This window comes from Hylobates moloch, unplaced genomic scaffold, assembly GCF_009828535.3.
Source record: "Hylobates moloch isolate HMO894 unplaced genomic scaffold, HMol_V3 SCAFFOLD_22, whole genome shotgun sequence".
Taxonomy (NCBI): domain Eukaryota; kingdom Metazoa; phylum Chordata; class Mammalia; order Primates; family Hylobatidae; genus Hylobates; species Hylobates moloch.
In genome coordinates, this window is record NW_026652297.1 from 28,109,329 (window position 1) to 28,137,258 (window position 27,930).

The 27,930-nt window shown below is 50.2% G+C and overlaps 1 protein-coding gene and 1 long non-coding RNA gene across 2 annotated transcripts in view; one reads left to right on the forward strand and one right to left on the reverse strand.

Moving 5' to 3' along the window:
* The window catches only part of LOXL2 (lysyl oxidase like 2), a 68,200-nt gene that overhangs the window by 33,304 nt on the left and 6,966 nt on the right, over positions 1–27,930 (reverse strand). Inside the window, exons 2-4 of the mRNA XM_032144052.2 lie at positions 26,590–26,765; positions 8,199–8,410; positions 517–739 (exon numbers count right to left, since the gene is read on the reverse strand). Of these exons, the coding sequence (XP_031999943.1) occupies positions 517–739; positions 8,199–8,410; positions 26,590–26,765 (611 nt within the window). The remainder of the gene's footprint in view (positions 1–516; positions 740–8,198; positions 8,411–26,589; positions 26,766–27,930) is intronic.
* LOC116461958 (uncharacterized) overlaps positions 3,479–27,930 on the forward strand; it is a 29,113-nt gene continuing 4,661 nt past the window's right edge. The window contains exons 1-2 of the long non-coding RNA XR_004246214.1: positions 3,479–4,717; positions 8,233–8,356. This is a non-coding gene — a long non-coding RNA (uncharacterized LOC116461958). The remainder of the gene's footprint in view (positions 4,718–8,232; positions 8,357–27,930) is intronic.

The window sequence follows — 27,930 nt, forward strand, 5'->3', positions numbered from 1 at the left end:
ACACCCCCACACACATACACCCCCCGCCACACACAGAGGTGCCATTTCACATAAGTATAATGTGACTAATGTATAGATGACTTAGGACAATGGCAGGTTTTCTACCTTGGTGGAAGCTTTTTAAAATTGTTATCCTTTCTCTTGCAAAATAAACCAAACATGCTTGAAAATGTGTCGCTGACTGCATGTGTTTTTCAGAGCTGGGTCACATTTCTAGCTCTCCTTTGGGAACTGTGCAGGGGCACAAGGTCCCTGTCGCACATCCCTTCATCGTCTGCTCCTGTCTTACCCAGTAGACAGCGTACCAACAGCCTGTGACAACTGAGGCTGGGGTATTCTTCTCCCCCAGGTGGTCCTTCTCTGCAGAGGGCGCTCAGGTCTCAGAGTAAAGCAGCCACAATGGTGATCTCCGCTGAGGCCACCCTTCCTCACTCTGCTGGGGATCCTGCCTACTCCCTCAACACCCTCCCATCCTCTCCAGGTGCCAAATGGCCACACCTCGTGCCCCGTCCTCACCTCTGGCTTGTAGGCTTTCCGGAATCTCGAGGGTCCGTCAGGGCTGAAGACCTGCCCAGGCACACAACTCACCACGGCCGGCAGCCCATTCTCACAGGTGACATTTTTCACGGGGTCCAGTGTCACCTGGGGGCCCAGCTTGCAGCTGGAGATGTGGGCTTCTGTGCCGGTGCAGTCCATGGAGAATGGCCAGTAGCGCTGCTTCCTCCGTGAGGCAAACATTCTGCAGACGATGGGAGGGGACAGGTGACCAGGGCATCATGACGCCTACCCCGATTCCTTCTGCAACAAGGCAGAACATGAGAGACTGGGCCCTGCTCCTGGAGCTCAGCCCTGCTTCACAGAGGGTCCCGGCTCAGTCCATTCCGCCAGCATTCACTGAGCACCTACTAATGCCTGCACCACACTAGGGACTGCGGAACAGGACCCAGAGGGTGGACAAGGCCTCCTGCCCTCAGGCAGCTTCCATTCTAGGAAAAAAAGGACTCACTCAATGTGGTGAAATAATAATAATAAAGCCCAGGAACACAGAATGCACAAAGGTATTTAAAACAGGTGAGATCCCTGGTCCTAGAAAACCCCTCATAGTCTAAGGTAAACCATTTGTTTACACTAACTCTTCAGATAATTCCAACATAATTTGTTGTCGTTCTTTTTTTTTTTTTCTGAGACAGAGTCTCACTCTATTCCCCCAGGCAGAAGTGCAGTGGTGTAATCACTGCAACCTCTGCCTCCCAGATTCAAGCAGTTCTCCAGCCTCAGCCTCCTGAGTAGCTGGGACCACAGGTACCCGCCACCACGCCTAGCTAATTTTTGTATTTTTAGTAGAGACGGGGTTTCGCCATGTTGGCCAGGATGGTTTCAAACTCCTGATCTGAAGTGATCTGCCTGCCTCGGCCTCCCAAAGTGCTGGGATTATAGGCATGGGCCACTGTGCCTGGCCTGTTGTCATTCTTTAGCTTTTTCTTTGTCAATGAGCAGTACAAGCTGACTGCTAAACTCTCCCAATGATAAACAAGATTTAATTTGTATTTCCAGTGAGAAACAATGAAAACGGTCTTAAATTACTCCATCTGCTGAATCAAAGTACAATCTGCCTAGTAGTAGAAATTACAATGGTAATGAAACTACTGCTTCCTGCACCCAGGAAGATCAGTGAGGTTGAGGTTGTCTCTGTGCCATATCCTAGGGAAGCCCTTAGCCTGTATTGCTAGCACGTGCAAAGTGTTCCTTTTTTTTTTCTGAAACAGTAACCAACTGATAAGTAATAGATTGGCTAACAAACCGGGCGTGGTGGCGGGCGCCTGTGGTCCCAGCTACTCGGAGAGGCTGAGGCAGGAGAATGGCGTGAACCCGGGAGGCGGAGCTTCCAGTGAGCCGAGATTGCGCCACTGCACTCCAGCCTGGGCGACAGAGCAAGACTCCGTCTCAAAAAAAAAAAAAAAAAGAGACTCCGTCTCAAAAAAAAAAAAAAAAAGATTGGCTAACAAAAAGAATACTGTACCTCAGTTTCTCATGTCCAAATCAGAAGTAGTAATAGTATCTACTTCACTAGATTGTTGTGACCGTTTATTAGTTGTTGTTGTTTTTTGAGATAGAGTCTCACTCTGTTGCCCAAGCTGGAGGGCTTTGGCGTGATCTCGGCTCACTGCAACCTCCACCTCCTGGGTTCCAGCAATTCTTCCGCTTTAGCCTCCTGCGTAGCTGGGATTACAGGTACCTGCCACCATGCCAGGCTAATTTTGTATTTTTAGTAGAGACGGGGTTTCACCATGTTGCCAGGCTGCTCTCGAACTCCTGACCTCAGGTAATCTGTCTCCCTTGGCCTCCCAAAGTGTTGGGATTACAGGCATGAGCCACCACACCGGGCCATAAATCTGTAGTTGGAGGTAGTGTCCAAATTTCTGCAAAGTCATATCATTGTAAGGAGGCCTTGGCAGGAGACCGCCTCACCCCGTCTGGGTTCCCATGACTTTGGCCCTTTAAGAAGAGGCTAGCACTCTGGAGAGGCTGAGGTCTCCTGCGACCAGGGTGGTCTCAAACTCCTGACCTCAGGTGACCTGCCCACCTCTGCATCCCAAAGTGCTGGGATTTTAGGCATGTGCCAGTGCCTGGCCTGTTGTGACAGTTTAAATGAGTTAATACTTGTCATTTAAAACAGTGCCCAGACATAGGAAGAGCTACATAAGAGTTTGTGAAATAAATAAGTAAATAAATAAAACTGTATTTGTTAAAGAAAAAAAAAGAAGAGTGAGAGGAGGGAGGGATTCCATGGTCGGAGTGATGAGAGACAACTTTACGGAAGAGAAGGCTTTAAACTGGGCCCTGAATGATGGTGGGATTTGAAATATGGAGGTCCAGGAAGTCCCTGCTACCTGCTCATGCCGACCCAGCTTTTCAGGGCCCGTGTACTTGTCCCTGCGTGGCAGGACCCAGTGAGATGCCAGAAGGAGCCAGCGGAGGGGCCTCGCTGGGCAGGCTGACCCCGAGACAGGGCAGAGGCGAGATCCCATCCCTGCTGGTCCAGCAGCCCTGGAAGTACCTCCTTTGTCTCAGAGTGAATGGGATGTGAAGACAGAGGAAGGGCAAATCCTACAGACACAGTTATCGTCTCTCCTTAACCCAAATCTGAGACTTGTTACAATTCTAGTGTGCCTGTGAACGCAATGACACGGAATCTTGCTGAGGACTATCTTGGCAAATTCAGGTGCGTGCTCACCACAGCGGCAGCCCAGAGAACTGCTCAGGAGGGCTATTAATAATTCCAGGAACCATTGCCCTCCCGACACACTTCCTGCAAGGCCCCTGCACTTGGAAGCCTAGAGCATGTTCCATGACGCCCACACAAGGGGGCGGGAGAAGATACTCGGGGGAACACCAGCTGCTCGAGGATTGGCCAGAGCTCACCGCCTGCCTTGGCTCAGGAAAACCCCTCTGCTTCCAGCCGTCAGTGAGGGCCACCCTCTCCAGGAACAGATGTCCTGCATTCTAAATGGAGAGTGCAGAGCCCACAGCAAACAACTATCCCCAGCAGCCCGGATCCCTCTGACATCAGCCCCCAGGAATGTGCTGCAGACCCTCTAGCACGTTCAGGCCTCCCAGAGCCTCCCCTCCCCTCCTCCATCCCAGTGTTTCACTGGGGACAGGCCTCTGAGCTGCAGACGGAGGCCCTCGGAGGGTGTAGACAGCCCACCAAGCTCCAGGCCTGGAGACTGGAGGAGTGACTGGAGTGAGTGAGGCAGCCTTGGGTGAAGTGGAGCGGGAAGCCTGCCTATGAAAGAGGCAGCTAGGCCAATAGCTGGGCTGTCGGGAGAACACGGAGCTGGACTGATTCAACCAAGAGTCCTACCCACCGGTGCTCCTCTTGCCAAGAGTGAAGGCAGGTGTCGTGGGATTCTGCCAACTGCTGAGTACATCTATTTCCATGATGCTTTCCGGAAGTGGGGAAATAGCACAGGATGAGTTTGAGATGGACGTAAGCTAAAAACCCATAAGCCCCCACTTTGATGTTCTGGGTCTCCTAGAATTAGTGTCAGCTCAGAACCAGTGGCCAGTAGTCCAAAAGATCTGAGTATTTCCTTTTCTCCAATGCAGGCTCATCTTGGTGAAAGGTGCCTTTGGAGAACTGGGAGAAAGAATACAGTATAAATTTCTGGCAGGCTACGAGGGTGCTTCCTTGAGGGTACCCAGCCTTTCCCTCATTCAAGAGCTTCCAGTCTGATAAAACTGGCTCAAGTATGGGAATGGATTGAGGGGTCATGACTCTGCTTTTATGATTCGGGACAGATTTTTGTTCGCTTGACCTAGAAGTTTTCTGCTTATACAGATTAAGTACGAACTTAGTAGGCTTACTGTCTATTTCACTTCGAGGAACATCATGATCAACCAGCCAACACCACAGGTCTGCAGCAGTCAGACTGCCTGCTGCTTTGATTCCACTGTCCAATAGGGTCAGCACGTCCACCTTGCCTTTGGTAGTACTACAGCCACGGGGCCCCTGCCGCCCTGGAGCCAATTACTCCTATCGCATTCAGGTTACTGGTTCGGTGGCTGCTGTTCCTGCTGTGAGGTCTGGCCTTCAGAGAAGAGTGATCACAGCTCCTCAAGGAGGCTGGGGCTCCTTTCATATATTTACTTCTCACTGTCAAGGTGAAAGGCGTGTCTTCAGGAGCTTCCCAGTGTGGATGAGGAGGTCTTAAAGGTAAGATCCCCTCTAACATCCAACCTCCCTAAGCTTTTGAATTCTGTCCTCTACACACAACGGAGGCAGGGTCAGCATTTCTACTCACTCACTGTGGGCCACACTTTGGTCCACATTTCAGCCAACCAACCAGGCAAACCCCTGGAGGCCTGACTTCCTGAGCTGCAACATTAAATGCAGAATCTCTGCTTAGAGAGCTCATTTCAATTAAATGATGTCAATATTGGGATCCTACTTTTGGGAGAACAAAATTATGACTACAAAATGCTCCCTTCCGGCACCAGGAATGGGGGCCTGAAGTTTAAGCTTCATTGGCTTCAAGGTACATGCATTGCACCCAGCCCGGTGTGGAAGTCAGTGCCACGGCCACACCAATCAGAGAGCAGGCCTTGGTGAGGAGCCCCTGACTCTACTTTTGGCAAGCCTGTGGCTGCAGAGACCTCTGGGGTGTGTGCAGGTAACTGGAGGGCATTAGTCCATTCTCATGCTGCTAATAAAGACATACCCGAGCCTGGGTAATTTATAAGGGAAAGAGGTTCAATAAACTCAACAGTTCCACATGACTGGGGAGGCCTCACAAACATGGCGGAAGGTGAAGGAGGAACAAAGGCACGTCTTACATGACAGCAGGCAAGAGAGCGTGTGCAGGGGAACTGGCCTTTATAAAACCATCAGGTCTCATGAGACTTATTCACTATCATGAGAGCAGCATGGGAAAGACCCACCCCCATGATTCAGTTACCTCCCACTGGGTCCCTCCCATGACATGTGGGGTTACGGGAGCTACAATTCAAGATGAGATATGGGTGGGGACACAGCCAAACCGTATCACTGGGGGAAGCAGAGGTGCTGAGGAAGAGCTGCAGTTGGCGGCCAGGGGACAGCTCTAAGGCTTCCGAGTGGCCACCAGCCCAGCAGGTTCACAGAGGGAGCCAGTCCAGTAAGGCAGCAGTGGGGTGGGGGACCCTCGGGGGTTAAGCAGGTGAGCTTCCAAGACTATAAGGTCCTTCAGGGGCCTTGGTGGATATATGGAGATTACTAACTCCACCCCAGACTGAGAATTACTTTGAAAATAATTTCCTGCATAGAGTGGGCAGTGCTGCATGGCGGGAGGGAAGGGGTCCCTTCTTGAGCCTCAGAGGTGTGCTGCCAGCAATAGCAGCCACAGGCTGTAGGAAGAGGGAAAGGGACATGGGAAAGATGCAACCGGAAGCCACTGCTTCAAGGGCCAGGCGGGGTGGTGGTCCTCAGTCTGCCTTCCAGACCTCTGCGGTCCTCAGCCTCTGAGCAGGGCCTGTGGATATCCCCAGCCCTCAGACTGGCCAGTGCTTCTGAGCTGGCCCTACCCCTGGGAGAAGAGGAGCTGCAGCGGGGCCAGCAGGTGGAGACTGCTGGGTGGTGTTCTCCCTGAAGCAGACCTGGGCTGCCTTACAGGCTCTGCTGGGTGTGGGCTGTGACATCCTGAGTCCACTGCCCTTCAGGCCTCTTCCATGTTCTCTTCCCTGCAGACCCAGGGCTTAGGCCAGTGGTCTCTGAGTTTTACCATTCCCTAGGAGTCCTAGCCCTTTGCTGGCAGCTCAGCCCCGACAGCCCACCGAGGCACAGAAAGTCTTCCCAGCACCTTTCTCTTTGGGGCACATGTAGGCCTAACTGTCAACTGAGTCCCAGAGATGAACATAAAATGAAAGGGACAAGCTGAGAAGGTCGTGCTTCCCCTCCCACTCCTCCACTAGCAAGGCCGCCCCACCTCTCCAGCTAGAAGGCTGCAGGAGGGGCTGGTTTCCAGCAGCTTCTGTTCTTCATCTCCCATCCTGCAGACAGCACCACCCACCACCCCCTCCTTGGATCGCTCTTGGCCTTGGAAGCCTTGTCTTCCCCGTCCTTGAAAAGGCAAAGCCACAGACGCGAGGGTGGGAGGGGCAGGATGGGGGTTCCAATCCAGCACGTGACAAGATTACCCAGCGCCCAGCTGCCGAAACTGGCCTGAGATCAACTCCTCAGAAGCCGGGAAGGACTCTGGACGGGCCACAGTTGGGAGATGTCTTCCAAACGCCATCTGTACAAGGCGCATGCTGTCCAGCTCAGAACAGCAGCCAGGCTGGGGGCACTGGTAGGGCCAGCCAGGTAGGAAGCCTGCCAGGGAGGGGGTTTGCTTGTCTTGGCTCCAACGGGTAAGAAAAGCTGAGAAGGTGTCACCAAGGAAGGAGTCGGGTGGGAGTTCTCCAAAGTATTCAGAGGACGGTGACTCTTGGTGCCAACAGAAAGGTCTGGGCCATGTCTGGGGACTGGAATCACCATCGTGGCCAGCCTGCGGTGTTGTGTGCTCACCCAAATGGGCAGCTCTGCAGCTGCACTCACCCACCCATGTGAGGGGCTGGGGGCTGGGACAAAATTACGGCCCACCCCATCCAGGCAGGGCTGGGGCAGGGTCAGGGAGGGATATGTGGTCTGCCCAGCACCCCAGGGAGTTGGCGGGTAGAGCTGGGGCTTCAAGCCAGGTCTCCTGACATGGAAGCCACGTCTTTTCTTCCTCTGATTTGGAAGGAAAGAGACAGTGCTGAGAGTCTGCACTCTCTAAGAGTGTGGACCCTATAGCGGGACACAGGGGACCTCCAGAGGCCAGGGAGTGCGTGAGGCCTGGATCTGCCCCTTCCTGGTTCTACCACCTTTCTCCAGTTTACTCAACTCTAAAACAGACTCCTATTTCCCAGCGGTGTTGTGAGGATTAAATGACTGAGAATAGTGCCTGTCACATTATAAGTCTTTAGTAAAGCCAAGCTAGTATTCCTATCATTATTAAGAGGAAGGAGGAACACCCCATGACCAACCAAGTATACGCCAGCCATCAGCTTGTTGGGGTGCTGGAATCCTTCCACTGGACACCCCTTAAGTCAAAACGACTCCAGGTTCTGTCCCTGTCTACTTCTTTCCCCTATTGGGAAATATTAACCTTAGAGATCATCCCAGCATTGTCAGATTTAACTGGGATTGGATGAAGTGAACTGCATGGACCAGTGTCTCAATTACCTGCTGCAACTTCCAGATTTCTCCGAAAAATCATTTGCCAAGGGCAAGTAAACATTTCTTCTTAAGTTGGTGTTGTCTCTGCCCGGCCTGGCCAGGGTATTGCCCTAGCCTAGCTCATGCAGTCCCTGAGCTGGCCGGCAGCACCCCGAGCTGGGGTTCTCAGGGCTGGGGGCACCTTGCATCTCACTTCTGCAATATGCCTTCCCTCAGGCTACTCTAGGGATTAGGGTCTATCTCCTGTAGATATGTGAGTTCCTCAAGGGTAAGGATGCCAGAGGGCGCCCTTGAACTTGGCACCTGGCCCGGCCCAGGGGCTCTGTGCAGACTGCCTGCAGGGACACCAGCTTGCCTGGCCATGCCTGGCCAAGGAAAGGCCACTGCCAGGGCGGACTCTTTTAACCAGGTAGGCAGGGCGGATACCCTCAAAGTCACCCCTTTGGTGCAGTCCTCTTACTTGTACACTTTGGTGTTGTATGTCCTCTCCCCAGGGAAGCCGAACATGCCGCAGACCACACGGGAATTCTTGGCTGTCCAGTGCTTGTCACAGATCTGCTTCCAGGTCTTGCCCTCCTTCACCTCCACATAGCCCTCCGTCACTGGGGTGCGCCTGCGGTAGGTTGAGAGGATGGCTCGAATCCGAATGTCCTCCACCTGGATATTCAGGTTCTGGGAAGAAAGCGGCGTGGAAGGAGAGGGTTACCCTTCTGGCCTGGCTGCAGAGACACCAGGCAACCAGTACTTCTTTAGCGACTACAGGCCGGGCCTGTCGCTGGCCTGCCTGTGCCCTCGGGCCCTGCAGTGAGCTCTGGGCACCCCCAAGGGGCACACGGCCCAAGCTGTAGTTAGAAAGCGCTATGCATGGGAGATAGTGAGGCTGAAAGGACCCAACAGGGAGTGGGGTGACCTGGAACAGTCAGAAAAGACTCAGAGACCCCATGGGCTTCTCCTACATCCGAACCTAAGATCTTGGAGACCAAAGGGCAGCAGCCTCCTCCTGCACAGGCCTCGAAATAAACGCACGGGAGAGAAAGCGTTCTTTGAATGTGGATTTTGCATTTCACTCCAAAGTACGTGTGTATGTGCCTGTGAGTGTGTCTGTGTGTGTCTCCCCGATTCATCTTTCAGTAAAACTTGAGTTTCAGATAGAGGAGCCCCAGATGTCCTGAAGCTGGTGGTGCCACCCTGCAGACTACCTCATACCCCAGGGGTAGGCATTCCTCTACTCAAAAATCCTTAGAGAGGCCTGAGAGAAGGAGCAGGGCTTAGAAAGAAAGGAAGCAGAGATTCCTGGTGTTGAGCGTGCTGTGTGCAGAGACCCACACCTGCCTGGCAGGGATCAGGGAGATATGGTTGGGGACAACTATTTGGCTGCAGCAAGCAAAGGAGAGACTGCAAACACTTTGAGCCCCTTGGAGGGTTCCCTTCCCACACCCACCCCACTCCTCTATCTGTGGAGTTAAAGGACAGGTGCTGGAGTCAGGGTTGGAAAGATTCATTGGCAAGGTCCTTTGGGAGGAAGTGGAGGAGGCCTGGAGGGTCATGGGCGGGAGGAAGGCGCCTGCCTCCCTGCCATGTGGGCGCTCCTCCTCCCTCGACGTGGAGCTGGAATGTCCCTGTGCCACCTAGACCTGAGTCCTGGGGATCTGGCAGGAGAGGGGACCTCAAGAGGCCAAGCTAGATGAGAGGAGAAGAGGTTCCCTGGAGTTACAGTGGCACTTTTTAATGCCTTTCCAAGACATGCCGTAACAGGCTCCAAACTTCACAGACGCTCCCTCCTGACTCACTCGTGACCAGCCATCACCGGCTCTTGCAACAGTCCCTGACTGAGTCCCTGCCTCCGTCTGTCTGCCACAGGGCCAGCCACCAAAGAGCCTCTTTTTTCTTTTTCTTTTTTTTTTTTTTGAGACGGAGTCTCGCTCTGTTGCCCAGGCTGGAGTGCAGTGGCATGATCTCAGCTCCCTACAAGCTCCGCCTCCCGGGTCCACACCATTCTCCTGCCTCAGCCTCCCCAGTAACTGGGACTACAGGCGCATGCTGCCATACCCGGCCAATTGTTTGTATTTTTAGTAGAGATGGGGTTTCACCATGTTAGCCAAGATGGTCTCAATTTCCTGACCTCGTGATCAGCCCGCCTCGGCCTCCCAAAGGGATGAGATTACAGGCGTGAGCCACCGCGCCTGGCCTTTTTTTTCTTTTAATTAATTAATTCTTATTCTTTTTTGAGGCAGGGTCTCACTCTGTTGCCTAGGCTGGAGTACAGTGGTGTGATCAGGGCTCACTGCAGTCTCCATATCCTGGGCTCAAGCGATCCTCCTGTTTCAGTCTCCCAAGTAGCTGGGAGTACAGGTGTGCACCACCACGCCCAGCTAATTTTAAAATATATTTCAGAGATGAGGTCTCACTATGTTGCCTAAGCTGGTTTCGAACTCCTGGCCTCAAGGCATCCTCCCACCTCGGCCTCCCAAAGTGCTGGAATTACAGGTATGAGGCACTGCAGCCGGCTCTTTCTAAAACACAGATCTAACCTTGCCCCTTGACTAGCTCCTCTTTGTCTATGCAATACCCTAATATTGAGCAAGATGCTCTCAGCCATTCAGGACTGATTCCACCTATACCTCCAGCCCTCTCACTGTCCCCAGCTTCACATGGATCTGCAAACACCATGAATTGCAGAATATAATAGCAACAGCTACCGCAAAGCATGCACCAAGTGCCCAGCCCTATGTGAAGTGTCTTCCTTGCGTTCTCCTACTTAACCCTCGCACGCTGTAATGAGGTGGTTGATAGCTACTGCCATCCCCACCTTACAGATGAGAATACCAGCTGACTCCAGTTCCCTCCCTAGGGCCACCCCGAGGTGCAGTGGAGGACACACACACTGTGAGCAGGCCAGGGACTGGGAGGTGGGGCTGGTCCAAGCAGGGCTGGAAGGCAGGAGGAACCCAGCACCCCGCTGCTCCAGCCCTGTCCAGCCAAGATGCAAATGAACCACGAGTCTGAACAGAACCATTCTTTGGGTGCCCAGGGATTCATGTCTCCTTGCATGGGCTTCAGGGTCCACAGCCAGGCCCTGCCCTCAGGTCCTGCAAGGCGGTGGAAAGTATGTGGGCCTGGAGTGATGGCACTTGGCTCCGTTTCCTTTCCACCACAGCAGAAGGAATGCTGCCAGGGGCAGGATTATGCCTTCTAGCCTGGATCCTGGATCCTTTACAGCCCTCATTCAGGCCGCAGGACCCGTGCCACCAAGACACGTGGACAGGGGTGAGCCAAGAAAGGGCCTGAGGTCTAAACCCAGCCCACGAGCCGGCCCTCTTCTGTCTCTTCCCACCTCGGGAGGCCGGGCTGGAATTCCAGTGTGTAACTGTCATGCCCAGAAGGAAAGTTACTGCCTAGCATCAAGCCTGCACTTTACGGGGCAGGCGGCCCGGGCTGACCTTTCAGTTCACAGATCCTTTTCCCTGCATTGGGCAGCAGTGCAGGCTCGCTGCAGGGAAGGTGTGACCCCCAGCACCTGGCCGCCACAGGAGGAGGAAGGCCTGGCTGGAGGAGCTCAGCAGACCCCGCTGGAAAGAGCTACGCGGGCCTGAGGCCAGCACACACCAACCCAAACGCCAAGGGAGCTTGCGCTCGTTCCTGCAATGATGCGGGACAGGTTCCTCCACTGAATATGGCTGGTGGGGAGAGCCCCGGGGGCTCCACGATGAAGGCAGTGCACCCTGGAGAAGAGAAAGGGCTAGCACCAGGGGTCATTAACCTCATTCTTCCACCGACTCACTGCATACGCGTTTATGCCTCTCTGTGTATGTGCATGGTGGTGTGTGCTTGATGTTCTGTGTGTGTGGTGTGTATCTCTGTGTCTGTGTGTGTGCATGGTGGTGTGTGCTTGATGTTCTGTGTGTGTGGTGTGTATCTCTGTGTCTGTGTGTGTGCATGGTGGTGTGTGCTTGATGGTCTGTGTGTGGTGTGTATCTCTGTGTCTTGTGTGTGTGCACGGGGGTATATGCATGATAGTGTGTTTCTGAGTGTCTGTATGTCCATGTGTCATATGAGCCCCTGTATATGTCTCTGTGTGTGTCTCTCTGGGATTGTGTGTCTCTGTGCATGATGATGTATGCATGACAGGGTTGTGTGTGTGTGCCTGTGTGTCATGTGGGTCTCTGCGTACTCTGTGTGTATGTGTCTATGTCATATGGGTCTCTGTATATATAAAGTGTGCATTTGTTTGTGTGTCTTGTGGTGGAGGAAATTCTGAAAGGATCTTTTTCCTTGCAAGGCCTTAGGAAAACAGTCAGGACACCCTTCGCACTCATTCCTTCAAACTGGGCCATCTTCTCTTCTTCTCCCTCCAAAGAACCAAAGCCTTTCCAGTCTTTAAGGCTCAAATCCACCTTATTCATTCATTTAACAAAATGCAGTCTCTGCCCTCCTTGGACCTTGCTGGGCTTCCTCCTTACACCCCAACCACAGCGCCCTGTCTCAGCTTTGAATAATGACAGCTATGGGCATCATTTATCAAACACCAATTAATTGCAGGCTAGGTTCCATACAGAAAACTTTACATCCACTCCATTATTCAATCCCCATGGCAGCTTTCAAGATGGCTCATGGTCCACCTGTTTAGAGGTAAAAACATGATAAATCTTGGCAAGCTTCTGGAAGTTATCCAAATTCACATAGCCAATAAGTAGGTAAACAAGTATGCAAATCGAGTTCTGACTCCAAACCCGTGCTCATAATGACTACTGGTCTCTGAGCAGTCCTCATATCATGCCTGCGTCCAATACATTGCCTGGTACTGAGGGTGACTCACCCAGGGCAGGGCCCAGGGCTCAGAATTCTGGGTGTCCCCTTCAGCCAGCTGAAGGGTGCTGGTGCTGTGCACATTGGAAGCCCAGCACCCCACGTTGAGGGGGAGTGGGTCAGACTGGATTGTGTACGTGAGGGGAGAGCCGGGCTCCTGGCATTCTTGTCTTCAGGCCAGCGGGAGGAGGCAGGGAAGCCCTCTGGGGCACACATTCGGTGCTCAAACTAGCTAACCAGCTCACAGAGACTGAGTTAGACCTCTTAGAAAACCCACACACGCACATAACCTCTCTCTTTACTTCACTGCTGTGGAATCCCTTCCATAACCACAAGTGTTAGGATATTTTTTGCCCCAGGAGTTCAGCCCCAAAAGTGAAGAGAAAGTGTGAAATATTAAAATATACACACATCTTTTTTTCTTTTTTAAATGAAAGGCACTCTAGACTTGTTAGTTTAAAATTCAGCCCCAGCCGGGCGCAGTGGCTCATACCTGTAATCCTAGCAGTTTGGGAGGCCGAGGCAGGCCGATCACGAGGTCAGGAGATTGGGACCATCCTGGCTAACATGGTGAAACCCTGTCTCTACTAAAAATACAAAAAATTGGGAGTGGTGGTGGGTGCCTGTAGTCCCAGCTACTTGGGAGGCTGAGGCAGGAGAATGGCGTGAACCCGGGAGGCAGAGGTTGCAGTGAGCTGAGACCATGCTACTGCACTCCAGCCTGGGTGACAGAGCGAGACTCTGCCTCAAAAATAAGATAAGATAAGATAAGATAAGATAAGATAAAATTCAGCCCCAAATGCCAGAAGCTGGTCAAGCACCCTGCACATATTAAAATTCAAGCTAAAACCTGATGCTATCCCTCTTGCCAGAGACAACAGTGCACCCAGGCCTCCAGAAAGCTTCCCTCCAAGAAAGACACAGAAACTCCGGGATATGTGGTCCTCAGAGCTCATCACATCCTCCGGCAGGGCCTGAGGCTCTGGGAGTGATTTGCACCCGTTCCCAGAAGGGGAAACCAAGGCACAGCCAGGCAAGGGACTTGTCACTTCAGCCGGAGAGGAAGGGAACTCTGGGCTCTGACTGTCAGGTTTATGCCTGAATGACATTTAACATTTGCAGCATCTGTCCATGACTTGCAAATTCCAGAATGCGATAGTCTGGGGCTGTCGCCAATGAGGAAAAATCACCCATTTTGAAAGTCTAGCTGGAAGTTGCATTAGGGAAAGGTACAAGGAGAAGCAAGTCAAGCCAGCCAGCCTACATGAATCCACATCACAGTCGCTCTAAACTCTCAGCACTAGGCACGTTGGCAAGGCCGGGTCTTAGCTCAGTGGTCTTTCTCTTTCCCCCTGTTCTAGAAGTCATAATTTAGTATCAGCCCAGGCTTTCTGACCTGAGAAGTCATCCTGAGGGTGAGGAGGGGTGGCAGGGACAATGCTGGGAAGACATAACATCATGCCAACATCTCAACGAGAATGCATGAGTGTCAACTCTAGCCAGCCTCTGCTCACCTCGCATGCAGCCTCCCACAACCACCAGCAAGTTCCTACATCTTCCTCTCAGAGCCTGCAGCTTTCTTACTTTGGCTATTTAAAAACAAAACAGGGCAGGGCGTGGTGACTCACGCCTCTAATCCCAGCACTTTGAGGGGCTGAGGTGAGCAGATCACTTGAGGTCAGGAGTTCAAGACCAGCCTGGCCAACATGGTGAGACCCTATCTCTACAAAACAAAACACACACACACACACACACACACACACGCACGAAATAGCTGGGTACGGTGGTGCACGTCTGTAATCCCAGCGACTCAAGAGGCTGCGGCAGGAGAATCACTTGAATCCGGGAGGTGGGGATTGCAGTGAGCCAAGATTGCATCACTACACTCCAGCTGAGATGACAGAGCAAGACTCTATCTCAAAAATAAATAAATAAATAGGTGGGGCGCGTTGGCGCATGCCTGTGATCCCAGCACTTTGGGAGGCCGAGGTGGGCGGATTATTCGAGGTCAGGAGTTTGAGACCAGCCTGACCAACATGGTGAAACCTCGTCTCCACTAAAAATACAAAAAAAAAAAAAAAAAAAAAAATTAGCCGGGCATCTGTAATCCCAGCTACTTGGGAGGCTGAGGCAGGAGAATCCCTTGAACCCGGGAGGCAGAGTTTGCAGTGAGCTGAGATTGTGCCACTGCACTCCAGCCTGGGTGAAAGACTGAGACTCCATTTCAAAAAAATATAAATAAATAATAAAAACAAAACGGGCTGGGTGTGGTGGCTCACACCTATAATCCTCATGCTTTGAGAAGCTGAGGCAGGGGGAGGGCTTGAGGCCAGGAGTCCAAGACCAGCCTAAGCAACAGAATGAGATCTCATTTCTAAAAAAATAAGTTAAAAAATTAGCTGGGCACCAGCGATCCCATCACTGGGTATATACCCAAAGGATTATAAATCATGCTACTATAAAGACACATGCACATGTATGTTTATTGCAGCACTATTCACAATAGCAAAGACTTGGAACCAACCCAAATGTCCATCAATGATAGACTGGGTTAAGAAAATGTGGCACATATACCCTAGAACTTAAAGTATAATTAAAAAAAAAAAAAGAAAATGCGGCACATATACACCATGGAATACTGTGCAGCCATAAAAAAGGATGAGTTCATATCCTTTGCAGGGACAAGGATGAAGCTAGAAACCATCATTCTGAGCAAACTATCACAAGGACAGAAAATGAAACACCGCATGTTCTCACTCATAGGTGGGAACTGAACAATGAGAACACTTGGACATAGGGAGGGGAACATCACACACTGGGGCCTGTCGTGGGGTGGGGGAAGAGGGGAGGGATAGCATTGGGAGAAATACCTAATGTAAATGACGGGTTGATGGGTGCAGCGGGCCAGCATGGCACATGTATACCTATGTAACGAGCCTGCACATTGTGCACATGTACCGTAGAACTTAAAGTATAATAAAAAAAAATTAGCTGGCCACGGTGTCACCTGCCCATAGTCCTAGCTCCCAGGAGGCTGAGGTGGGAGAATCACTTGAGCCCAGGAGTTTGAGGCTCCAGTGAACTAGGATTGTGCCACTGTACTCCAGCCTGGGTGACAGAGCGAGATCTTCTAAGAAACAAAACAAAACAAAACAAAACAAAACAAAACAGTGGCCTCCCAGATACAGACCCATGCCCCAGCTGCCAGCTTGACACCTTCCTCAGCACCTGAAACCAAACACATCCAAGATGCCCTCAACTCTTCCTCTTTTCATCGAGTCATTGAGGGATGCTCCTGCCTGTAGCTTTGCAGACTTTCGTGACCCTCTCTCTTCCTCACTCATGCGCCCATTAAGCCCTAGCCAGACCTTCTTTGCCCTTCTACCAGCTTGCCATTCCCACTCCCAATTCTTAGTCAGCTGTGCAAGGAGAATCACGGGAGCATAAGAAGGGGGTGATAATGTCATCATCTCACCTAGGCCTGCGCTGTCTCCTCGCCTCTGGTTTCTTCTCCCATCCGTTCATCCTCTTTGACCACAGTGCATTCAAGGATCTTGCTCAGATCTTCCTGGTGGCGCCTCCGCATTAGGCCCACACCCTGCCATTCTCTGTCCCTTCTTTCTACCTATCAGAATCCTGCCAATCCTCAGGGAAAGTGTTATTCATCCATTCAAAAATATTTGTCCAGTGCTACCATGTCCCAAGTGCTGTGTGACACCCTGAAAGGAGAGATAGGCATGGTCCTCGCTGTCACGAGGTCCCTAATCTAGAGGAGGAGAGGCGGCACCAGCATCTCCGTGAAGCCCCTCCCCTGCCCCCAAATAGCACATCCACACGTTTGATTTCTTCTTTATTCCTTCAGCACTGGTGTTCTGGTGACTCATTGAGTTCTTGGCTTATACTGACTGTCTTGTGCTAGGGTTTACTTTTCCACATCCTTTTGCCATTCCATTGGACTGTGAATCCCCTAAGGGCAAAACTGTGCCTTATTCATTTTTGTGTTGCCCACACAGTAAGAAACTATTACTGGTTCCTTCCAACCACGTTTGAGGACCCACTATAGCCAGACACAGAGTGGGTCCTCAAACATGTTTGGAAGGAACCAGTAATGATTTTTTCAAAATCCAACAACAGGAGTTTAGCTTAGCTAGACATGCTGAGCGCCCAAGTCCAACATTTTAATAAAGACTCTTTTTATTCTTTGTTTAATGCAAAATAAACAGTTGCGCAGTCCTCATCTCTCTTCCTAACATAAGCATGACTTGTGTGACTTATGGATAGACAGGAGAACATCTGTGCTTTGTCCAGGCATCCTTTTGTCACCTGAGCTCCCTAACACCCTCTCCCCTTTTCCCTTGAGATCTGACATCAATAAATAGTTACTGAACTGATCCTCAGCACACAGTTAGATGGCTTGGCTAAGTGTGTATTATCTGTACACAGTATGAGGCATGCTGTACTCCAGGAGTCTGGCTAAGTTGTAATCATCCCCTTTGGATGATCCAATCAGAAACTTAGTTTAAGAGGCTGCTGGGGGACTGGACGTGGTGGTGCACGCCTGTAATCTCAACACTTTGGGAGGCCGAGGCGGGCGGTTCACCTGAGGTCAGGAGTTTGAGACCAGCCTGGCCAACATGGGGCTCTACTAAAAATACAAAAATTAGCCCGGCGTGGTGGCACACACCTGTAATCCCAGCTACTCAGGAGGCTGAGGCAGGAGAATCACTTGAACCCAAGAGGCGGAGGTTGCAGTGAGCCGAGGTCATGTCATTGCACTCCAGCCTTGGTGACAAGAGCGAAACTCCATCTCAACAAAAAATAAGCTGCTGGTAACATTCTTTAGCCTGTGACTTCTTGATGGAAGAAAGTGACAGAGGAAAGGCATTTCAACAATTTCTGTTCCTCAGCTCTAGGTGATAGATGCCAGTAGGGGCCTGGAGAGCTGAGGTCATGTTACTACCACCAAAGGAAAGAGCCGGTAATCTGTTGGGGCCTTCCTCCTATAAATCAAAAGCTTTACAACACTGCTGGAAAACTGAATGCTCTGTGTTTCATTTTCCAAGCAGGTAGCCACTTGGGTAGGTAACAGAGGCTGCTTTTTTGGAGAACGGGCAAGCCCTGCTGTCGGCAGGAAGCCGGCGGGACACCTGCTCCAACAACCAGCCCCTGTGACCCAGCAGTTCCTCCTGTCCTGGTCAGGCCCGACCACCCACCACACAACCTCGTGGTGAATCTGCTGGTTCTCTTCACAGCCATCATCACCATGGTAACACAGTCATGATTCATGAGACTGTTTCTCCACTGCTGGATGGTAAGCTCAGGGTGGACAAGATGGTCCGTTCCATCACTCCCTTTATCCTCATGTCTAGCGTAGGGTCTGGTGCTGAATTGAAATGTATCGGTGAATGAATAAACAGATCCTTAGCAACAGGCTCCTGGGGATGGGGTGGGGGGATTCCTTGGCATTGACACGCAGCATGGCTGAGGTGACTCAAATAAGCCACTTAGGCTCATTGCAGAACCAGGCTGACTGCTGCCCACTCCGCCCTAGTCACGTCACCAGACCTCCCTGCAGAGTGGATCTGCCCACCCAGGGCAGGGAGAGGCTTTCTCCAGCCCACCTCAAGCCCCCACTTCCTCCAGATAGCAACTGTCCCACGGGTTTCCTCATTCACCTCTCTCTTTTCCAAACTGCCATGTAATTGAGCACCCAATCACATTCTTCAAAGTTTGAGTACATCCCGTTAGCTTATTTATTTCATCTAAAACAAATTATAAGCCTCCTTATTCATGTACAATCTAACAATAGAATGTTATGTATTGGTTTATTTCATCTCACAAAGAGTTATAATGGTATTTATACTTTTCAAAGCATTGTATCTGCAACACCCAGGCTAGAAACCAGGTTCCCATCTGTTATCCACACACACACCCTTTTGCATTTCAGATTTTCAATTGGGAAAATAGGTCACCTTAGAACTACTTGCTTTGTGTGTCCCTTTTGGTAGCTGGCAAGCCCTGGCTACATATAGGCTCTTAGTAAATAGAATCGCGGAATGTGAGGGCTAGACAGGATCTCTTTTTTCTTTTTTTTAAATGGAGTCTCGCTCTGTCGCCCAGGCTGGAGTGCAGTGGCATGCTGTTAGCCCACTGCAACCTCCACCTCCCGGGTTCAAGCGATTCTTGAGTAGCTGGGACTACAGGTGTACACCACCATGCCCAATTAATTTTTTGTATTTTTAGTAGAGATGGGGGTCTCATCACGTTGGCCAAGCTGGTCTTGAACTCCTGACCTCAAGTGACCCACCCACCTTGGCCTCCCAAAGTGCTGGGAATACAGGCGTGAGCCACTGCGCCCAGCCCTGGACAGGATGTTATACATCCTGTTGCCCAAGAAGGGGGAGAGACAAAACCCAGGAGAGCTAAATCTGATTGTCCAGCCAGACAGCTCAGCAAAACTGAGAGTTCAGAGGCTGTGGGCCTCCACCAAGGGTCCTTCTGCCCTTGCTGAAGTCTGGCACAAACTACCCCCTGGCTACCATTTCTCTTCCTTCTACAGAGAGAGGCCATCCAGCTACCCTGTGACCATCCGGGAATGGGGCCTATATTTAGGCATGGGGGGACCACTACCTTCTAAACTGCACAGAGGTGAAAATAGGCCCCTTTTTTCCCCAAACCACCCAGTGCAACCTCTCTGGTGGGAGTCAGGGGACAGATGAGATTCCTGGCTGCAAAGCGTTCAGACTTTTCAGAAGTCCTTCTAGAGACCTTTCCCTTTTAGGTTGAAGCCCTCCACCCTCTGCCGCCCCCAGACAGATAGAGCTGCTGCTGGGAGGGCAATGCTGAAACATTTGGCAGCTGACTGTGACTAATAAAAACCTGGACTCAAGGCATTTAAAAAATTCACAGCAGCCTCAGTCTCTGTGGTTAAGATGAGAAGAAAGGGCTTTTTCAGGTCTCAGCGTCCTTCCAGAAGAACGCGAGAGTGCGGAGAATGGGGGACCAGGTTCTCCCCTTGGGTGGAAACAAATGGCTTTCTCCTTGTTCTGTCCTTATTGTCCCTCTGTTGGCCCCTCAAGACCTCCTGGGCTGCCCACTTTCACGAATGGGAAACTGAAGCTTGGAGGTCACTCAGGGGATAGGCAACACCTAAATCTCACAGCCTGGGGATTTTTTTCCAATCAGTTCCGGCAATGGAATTGCTTTTTGCAAAAGAGCCTTTAAAGGATGGGTAAGGAAGACGGTGGGGTGGGGTGGGGAGGGGTGGGGTGAAGAAAAAAGACCAAAACGTTCCCTGATCTAACAACACACAGCCCAGCCATGAGGCTTCCTGTGAGCACATGACTGGGCAACGTGCGGAGCAGCCGGGGAGCAGAGGTTTACTCAGTAGGGCATCTGGATTTGTCATCTTTCCTTATCTAATGCTTTTTCCAACTGGTCTACCCGCCACAGGCAGGAAACAAAGCCTCTCAATTTAAGAAGCTCTGAAATCCTGGGAGGTTTGGTTGGGGCTCTGTTTGCCAGGTTTAAAAGAGATCTGTTCGTTTGGAGCCAAGAGTGTTTCACATTTGCTTATTTGCTCCTACTTACCTCCTTTTAAGACAGTTTTGAGGATTGACCTAAAACTGATTTTCTTTATATCCAGACAAACTTCTGTTTTATAGGACAGTGTCCAGAGGCCCAGGAAGGGTCAGTCACTGGACATACAGCTATGAGCTCCAGTCTCCACTGGGACTGGAACCCAGGGGTCCTGCCTTCAATTCTGGAGTCTGAAACTGAGAATATACAATCAGATAAGATGGCACAGCCTATATCAGAAAAGGAGAAAACTGAGAACCTGCCTGGTTAATTTCCCGGATGAAATAAACCAAGCCTAGTGATTCAGTGGTAGGACTAACCCAGGGCAGCACTTCAGAGTCTGAAAGCACTTTTACAGAAATCATCTGATTTTTTTCCCCTATAGAATATTTAAAACTACCTTGTAAATGATGAATGCACACTATGTCATTCTGATGGAGAAACCATTGCCACTGAACTGTAGGCCGTCACAGCTGGAAGGGATTGAATTCAACCCACTCGACATTTGCCCAGTTGTTCTGGATGCTGGTCCAAAGGCAGGTTAGGGTACAAACCTGTGAACTTCCCCTTGGTGGGGTCACTTATATGAAGAAGGTGTGATTTTTTTTTCCTTCTATAGAGGGGAATTTACAAACTATCAGGAGCCCCCAAGGATGCTCCAGGCAGCTATAAGAGTCCAGGAAAGCACAGTTAGCTCATTAAGTGAAATTCCATCAGCCAGGCCCCAGGGCTTAGTGACTCATGCCTCTGGCATTCCAGAGTAGGATGAATTCGGTCTAGACTGATGCAGTTTTCTTCCATTCTCTGCTTTGGGAATTCCAGTGCACTCTGGAGGAAGCATGGGTCGTGAGGGTCATCTGTAATGATCTGTGACCTGTCCCCCATCTCCAGGGGTTAATGAGGGTGAACGTTACAGAACCCAGCCCACACCCTTGCAGAGTAGGCATGTGAAGGGATGCGGGTGCCCTCACCACATTCATTAGCCCAGTGGTCTACGACCGGGGTCACAAGACACAGAGAAATCATTCACTGACATTTCATTCCTGGCCACTTTTGAATTTGCCCTTTCCAAACTGGGGAAAGTCAAGGGAGGGCTTTAACTCTCACACTTTGATATGAAGAGTGAAAAGTCTGCACCTGGTTTTAAAGTCAAGGCCATCAGGTGCTGGAGAAAAGGCAAAGAGAGAACCCAAGCACACAATACACATGCTGGTTGGCATCCCTTCTCTCTCTCTCTCTCTCTCTCTCTCTCTCTCTCTGCGTTCTCACACACACGTGATCCCAATTTACACATGGTGCGCAATGTCAATATCCAGCTGGGCACACACTATGTGGGATGAGTGCATTTTCCCAGACACTGAGTAACAAGGGTCTTGAAACTTGGCAATCACTTAATCCCACTTCCCTCCCCATGTAGGCATCTGACCACAATATTCCTGGCAGGATGCTGTCTAGTTCATGCTTGAATTCCTCCACCGACAAGTAGCTCACCACTAACTTAGGGTAGAGCTATCTACTGCGGGGCTTCCACTGAGCCTGAGATCTATCTCTCATCACGCTCCTCTCCGCCTTGGCTCTGGGAGTTGGAATATATATATATATATATATTTTTTTTTTGAGACAGAGTTTTGCTCTTGTTGCCCAGGCTGGAGTGCAATGGCACCATCTCGGCTCACTGCAACCTCCCCCTCCCAGGTTCAACCTCGCCCTCCCAAGTAGCTGGCATTACAGGCATCTGCCACCGTGCCCAGCTAATTTTGTGTTTTTAGTAGAGATGGGGTTTCACCATGTTGGCCAGGCTGATCTCAAACTCCTGACCTCACATGATTTGTCTGCCTCGGCCTCCCAAAGTGCTGGGATAACAAGCGTGAGCCACCGCATCCGGCCGGGAGTTGGGATACATTTTAAACATTCTTCTGCATGGTAGTAGTTCAAGTATTTGAAGAGAACCATCTCCCCCCATATCTCTTTTCTTGACAAAAAACTTCATTTCCTCGTGATATGGTTTCTAGATTTGTCTCCAACCTATCGGCCTTTCCTCTGGTGAGCTGGTTAAGATCTGGATCCAGAACTGAACCCTGCAGTCAGTGACTGGTCCAAAAGGCAAAGAGCTTAGGGAAGTAATTCTTCTATCTGTAAAGCAGTTGACATTCACCTTTTTTTTTTTTTTTTTTTTTAGCAGCCCCATCATACTCTTGGTTGATACTGAGCTTTTAGTCAACCACTGCCGCTTCAAAGATTTGTTCTTTTTTTTTTTTGAGACAGGATCTCGCCCTGTTGTCACCCAGGCTGGAATGCAGTGGCATCATGGCTCACTGCAGCCTCCACTTCCTAGGGGCAATCAATCCTTCCACCTCAGCCTCCCAGGTAGCTGGGACCACAGGTGCATGCCACCATGCCAGGTTAATTTTTTTAATTTGGTAGAGACACAGTCTTGCCATATTGCCCAGGCTGGTCTCAAACTCCTGGGCTCAAGCAATCTGCCCACCTCTGCCACCAAAAGTGCTGGGATTACAGATGTGAGCCACCACACCAGGCCTTTTAAAAAAAAGAGCAATTTTTTTTAGTTACTCTCCCTAAAGTCTGCACTCCTGTGACTGTTTTTTTCCCCATGAACTTTGATATAGGACCTTCTATTCATCCCTAATATGTTACAGCTTGGGCCCATTATTTTAACCTACAGCAGTTTCTCTGAAAGTTCATTCCATAATTTTATACTCCAGCAATCTCTCCTAGTTTTGTATCTCCCATAGATTTTATCAGTATACCTTTTCATTTCTATGAACATTCCTGATCCATGATGGGGAGGCCAGAACAGAGCTCTAGGGCTCACCGTTAGAGACCATCCACTCTGTTTACACAAATTAGTCAGCAGTTCACCCTGGGTATCATCAGTCAGTGTGTTCATGACTTCACCCAACTGCACGTCCACCAAAGCTACGTCTCTTCTTCTTATCCACAAAAATTTAATAGCAGGCATTTCTGTAGCTGAGAGGAATGATCCTATGACTTCAGCTACTGACACAGGCCATTCCAGAAGGTATTTTGGTGAAACGTCTCGGCATCCCATAAATATCCCACGTAGGTGGTCCAGGCGGTTCTCCACCCATCAGGCCAGCACTGCCAGTAAGCATGAGCCTTAGCCACAAAGCCCTGGATGCAAGAATCTTCTGGCAACTCACGGAGGTTCTCCCCAGACATCCTGAGGTCTAGGCCCTTTCATGACCTACTTTCAGCGGCTACCAAAGGGAAGAAGTTGCAGGGGACTGATCATCAATGAAAGTTCCCTCAGTCTCTGTGGTTGGGCCAGAAAGCTTCCCCCTGGCTCGTGGTCACCAGCCTGATCTGTCTGACAGCAAGAGGGAGGCTTTCTAGGAAAATGCAGAGCGTGTAAGGCTGTGGATGTCACCTGGCCTTTTAAGCCAGACATCTCCATAGGTTGCCTTCTCTGGGTTTCGGGAGATTTGTTAAGGCCCATGCTCCTTGCCTTGGAAGGATCCCCAGCTTTCTCCAACGTGTACATCTTGTCTTGCAGGTTGTAAGGGCTGGAGGGCAAGGGCCATGTTTTCTTTCCCTACTGGTGTCCCAAACCAGCAGGTACCCAACAAATGCCCAGAATAAAGGTAGGGGCTAAGCTTTCCCATCATGGAATCTCAGCACTTCCAGAGTAAGAAAGTTGTCTCCAACATATTTTTTTTCAGTCTTTTTTTTTTTTTTAGATGGAGTCTCGCTGTTGTCAGCTCAGGCTGGAGCGCAATGGCGGGATCTCGGCTCACTGCAACCTCCGCCTCCCAGGTTCCAGCAATTCTCCTGCCTTAGCCTCCTGAGTAGCTGAGATTACAGGTACCCGCCACCATGCCTGGCTAATTTTTGTATTTTTAGTAGAGACGGGATTTTACCATCTTGGCCAGGCTGGTCTTGAACTCCTGACCTCAGGTGATCCACCCACCTTGGCCTCCCAAGTGCTGGGAATTACAGGCATGAGCCACCGTGCCCGGCCTTTTTCAGTCTTTTCTGTGTTTATTCCACCCCATGAAAGTTCTGCTTTTGAAATGACCCATCTTATTTTGCCCTGGAAATATTAAGCATTGGAACTGGCACTTAGTAGGTATTCAACAAACATTTATCTAATGAAGTGCCACTCGGAGTCCTTTTTCCAAAATCATTTTTTTTTTCTAATGGCAGATGAGCCTTCTCATCATTTTCTCAACACAAAGCTCACTGATGTTTTGGCCTGTCTTTTTTTTTTTTTTTTTTCAAGCCATCAATGACTTTCTTATGCCAAGAAGCCTGGGTCTTCACTGGACACTCCAAGTAGATTATCCTGAGGTTCTAGGTTGGACAGAGGCCCATCCAAGATGTTACAAGTCAGCTCATGGTCCTATCAGGCAGGACAAGCTGTGAAGAAATTATTTGCTTCCATGTGCTTCTCATTGCTGTTTAGCTTAATATTTTATCCTGGGAGATTCTCCACCTAAGGGGATAACAATTTCTGGCTCGCATTTCTGGGGAGAAGAAAATTTGGGAGTTGGAGATGTTGTTCCCATTAGGTACCTAGAATTTATCTATTGGATACAATGATGCATAAGATATAGCCCCTGCCCTCTGGGAGCTTCCAATCTCATGGGAGAGATAAGATCCATATAAGTGGGGGCTAATTATTGCTCATGAGGTTATAAGGAATGAAGATGGAAAATTTTGTGAAACTGGGTTGGACAAGCCCATCCGTCAGATCATAAACTTCATGGTAAAGAAAGCAAAGCTGTCATCAGTGACTGAAGACTGACGAAAGTATATCAACTCCATCACAATCTCTCTAGTTATCGTCAATAAAATAGCAGCATTTGACAGGTGTCGACCAGATGCAGTCTCCTCCACAGCTGAGAGAAGTCTGGAAATCCTTTTCCATGCTATACTGCAGGCTTGGGCAAATTCCTAGCACACTTGGGAACATATATGGAGAGAGAAGGACTGTGTGAGCCATGACAGTAAAGGCCACAGTGTTGGGAGAACTTCCTCTGGAGCCCAGGTAGGGCAATTTCAAGTCACCTTTCCTCTGCATTAGTGCTGGGGTCAGCTGGAGGCTGAAGCACAGCGAAGGTTCCTTGGTCTGGATTTGGGGCAGATCCCATAATCCCTTGGGGGCGGCATCTGACATGTTCCTTGAGGACAGGAGTGTTAGCTGCCAATTCCTCCTGTCCTAAGCCCCACATATGTTGCATATAAGAGTAATATAATAAGTGTTTGTTAATTTAATTGTTTGGGTAAAGAATTTGCTGGAAAGCTAATCCTGAAATTTAGCCATAAATGTAGATTTTCAAATGCTGAAATGATCACCGGGGCTCTTAAAAAAAAACTGGTTCATACAGGAAATTTGATACCGGGTCATGGGGCCCCCCCACACCTTTTTTTTTTTGTATTTTTAGTAGAGACGGGGTTTCACCATGTTAGCCAGGATGGTCTCCATCTCCTGACCTCGTGATCCGCCTGCCTCAGCCTCCCAAAGTGCTGGGATTACAGGCGTGAGCCCCCACACCCGGCCCAGTACCTGTATTTTTAAAGTGATTCCAATCCTCAGCTACACTGGCCAGTGGTAGCCAGCTTCCAAGACGGCCCCAGCATTACATGTTTGTGTAATCTCCTCCCACTCTCTACCAGGGTTAGTCTGTGTGATCCATAGAATAAGGCAGAAATGATGGCCTATCACTTCCAAGATTAAGTTATGAAACATGACTTCCATCCTGTGTTCTTTCTCTCACTCTCCTTTGCCTCACTCACTCTGAGGGAAGACGACCACCATGTCCTGAGGCCACTCAGGCAGCCTACGAAGAGGCCACACAGAGAAGAATGGAGGGCTGCAGTCTACAGCTAGCAAGGAACCACAGCCTGCCAACAACCATAAGAGCCTGCATGGGAGGGGACCTTCCAGCCCCCAATGACAGCCTGAGTGCAACTCCATGAGAGACCCTGAGCAGAATCAAGTAGCTAAGCCACTCCTCAATTCCTCACTCTCACAAACTGTGTGAGATAATAAAGATTCACTGTTTTCAGCTGCAAAACCTGGGGGCAATTTGTTATGCAGCAATTGATAACTAATACATTTTCCCACCCAAAGGGCAAGCTCCTGAGCATGGCACAGGAGGTGTTTCATGCCCATCTTTCCAGCTTCAGTTAACTCTACTCCCAGATGCACCCTCCCTGAGATCACGCTCTGCTTATCCCAGCCCAACCTTCACACCTCTGTGCCTCTGCCCATGCTGTTCCTTGTGCCTGGAACGCCCTTTCCCCATGGATAGGATTCCCTTCTCCAGAAATCCTTCCCTAAACTGCCCTTGCATCTAATCCCACTGGGTGAGGTACCCTCCTTCCTGCTCACACACACTTCTTGAAATCAATACGCAAAAAGCGAGTTGCATGGAAGAGGAAAAATGTTTGCATGAAGGAGACATCAAGAGCACATGACTTGCCTCTATCTGGTTGATCAACGAATTGTCAAATTTGAACCCAGGAATCCTTTTGTCGCTGCACACCACACCGACATCCTCCGTGTGCTTGCAGTCGGTGACGCCCCAGCCATTGGAGGTACATGCTGCAAGGGTCGCCTCGTTGCCAGTACAGTGGAGATTGTCTAACCAGATGGGCCCTGAGGGAGGCAGAGAGGAGAGAAACCAAGTGCTGCGTCAATGCAGGTCTGAGTCTTTGCAGGGCACCAGTGTCTTACATGGAAAGACAATTTTTTCTCTAATTTTGGCAGCTGTGTGTGGCCATCAATTTATTATTATATTAAGATATTGCACATAACTCTAAACCATGGGGATTCCTGGCCCACAGTAAGCACCTGATGTGATCTGGGGATGTAGTAGGTTGAACATGATTAGGATAGAAGTTAGATTTAAGCCCAGAAGTTGCATGGGATAGTGGAAAGTGCGGGGCTTTGGGTACCAAGCTGGGTTTGAGTTCTTGTTCAGCCACTTAGCAGTATAACCTTGGTCAAGGGCCCTTTTTCTTATCAGTAAAGTGGGGCTAACAATGACACTTCAGCTGCACAGCTGTGTGTAGATTAGAGATACTTCGAAGCATGTGCCTAGTTCATTGCTGGCCATAGTTACTAAAAACAGTGATGATGATGATGATGTTTTAGTGACACTGATTATGGCATAAGCCAGTCTCACCTTCCATCCGTAGCAGAGGCTGACCTCTGACCCTTCAGGGAAAAAGTAAACTCTCCTGCCACTGAAGGTTTGAGGTTTGTTTTGTTTTTTGTTGTTGTTGTTGTTAGACAGAGTCTTGCTCTGTCGCCAGGCTGGAGTGCAGTGGCGCGATCTCGGCTCACTGCAACCTCCGCCTCCCAGGTTCAAGTGATTCCCCTGCCTCAGCCTCCCAAGTAGCTGGGATGACAGGCGCATGCCACCAAGCCTGGCTAATTTTTTGTATTTTAGTAGAGATGGAGTTTCACCATGTTGGCCAGGATGGTCTTGATCTCCTGACCTCGTGATCCGCCTGCCTTAGCCTCACAAAGTGCTGGGATTACAGGTGTGAGCCACTGCGTCCGGCCTGGTTTGAGGTTTTTAAGGCATTTTCACATGTAGTATCTCCTTGGTTTTCCCATACCGAGAGGACGAGGTGGCATGATTATCCCACCACCCCTTGAACCCAGGAGCCTAGGCCTTGACTTCCTATTCAGCTCCTCTTACTTCCCAATGTTTCCCATCACTAGCTCAGAGACAGCCCAGCCAGACTGGCCCACGGAGCCACCTCATCATGTTCCAGAAGGCCGCCATGGGACTCTGCTTACCTCCTGTTTTTTT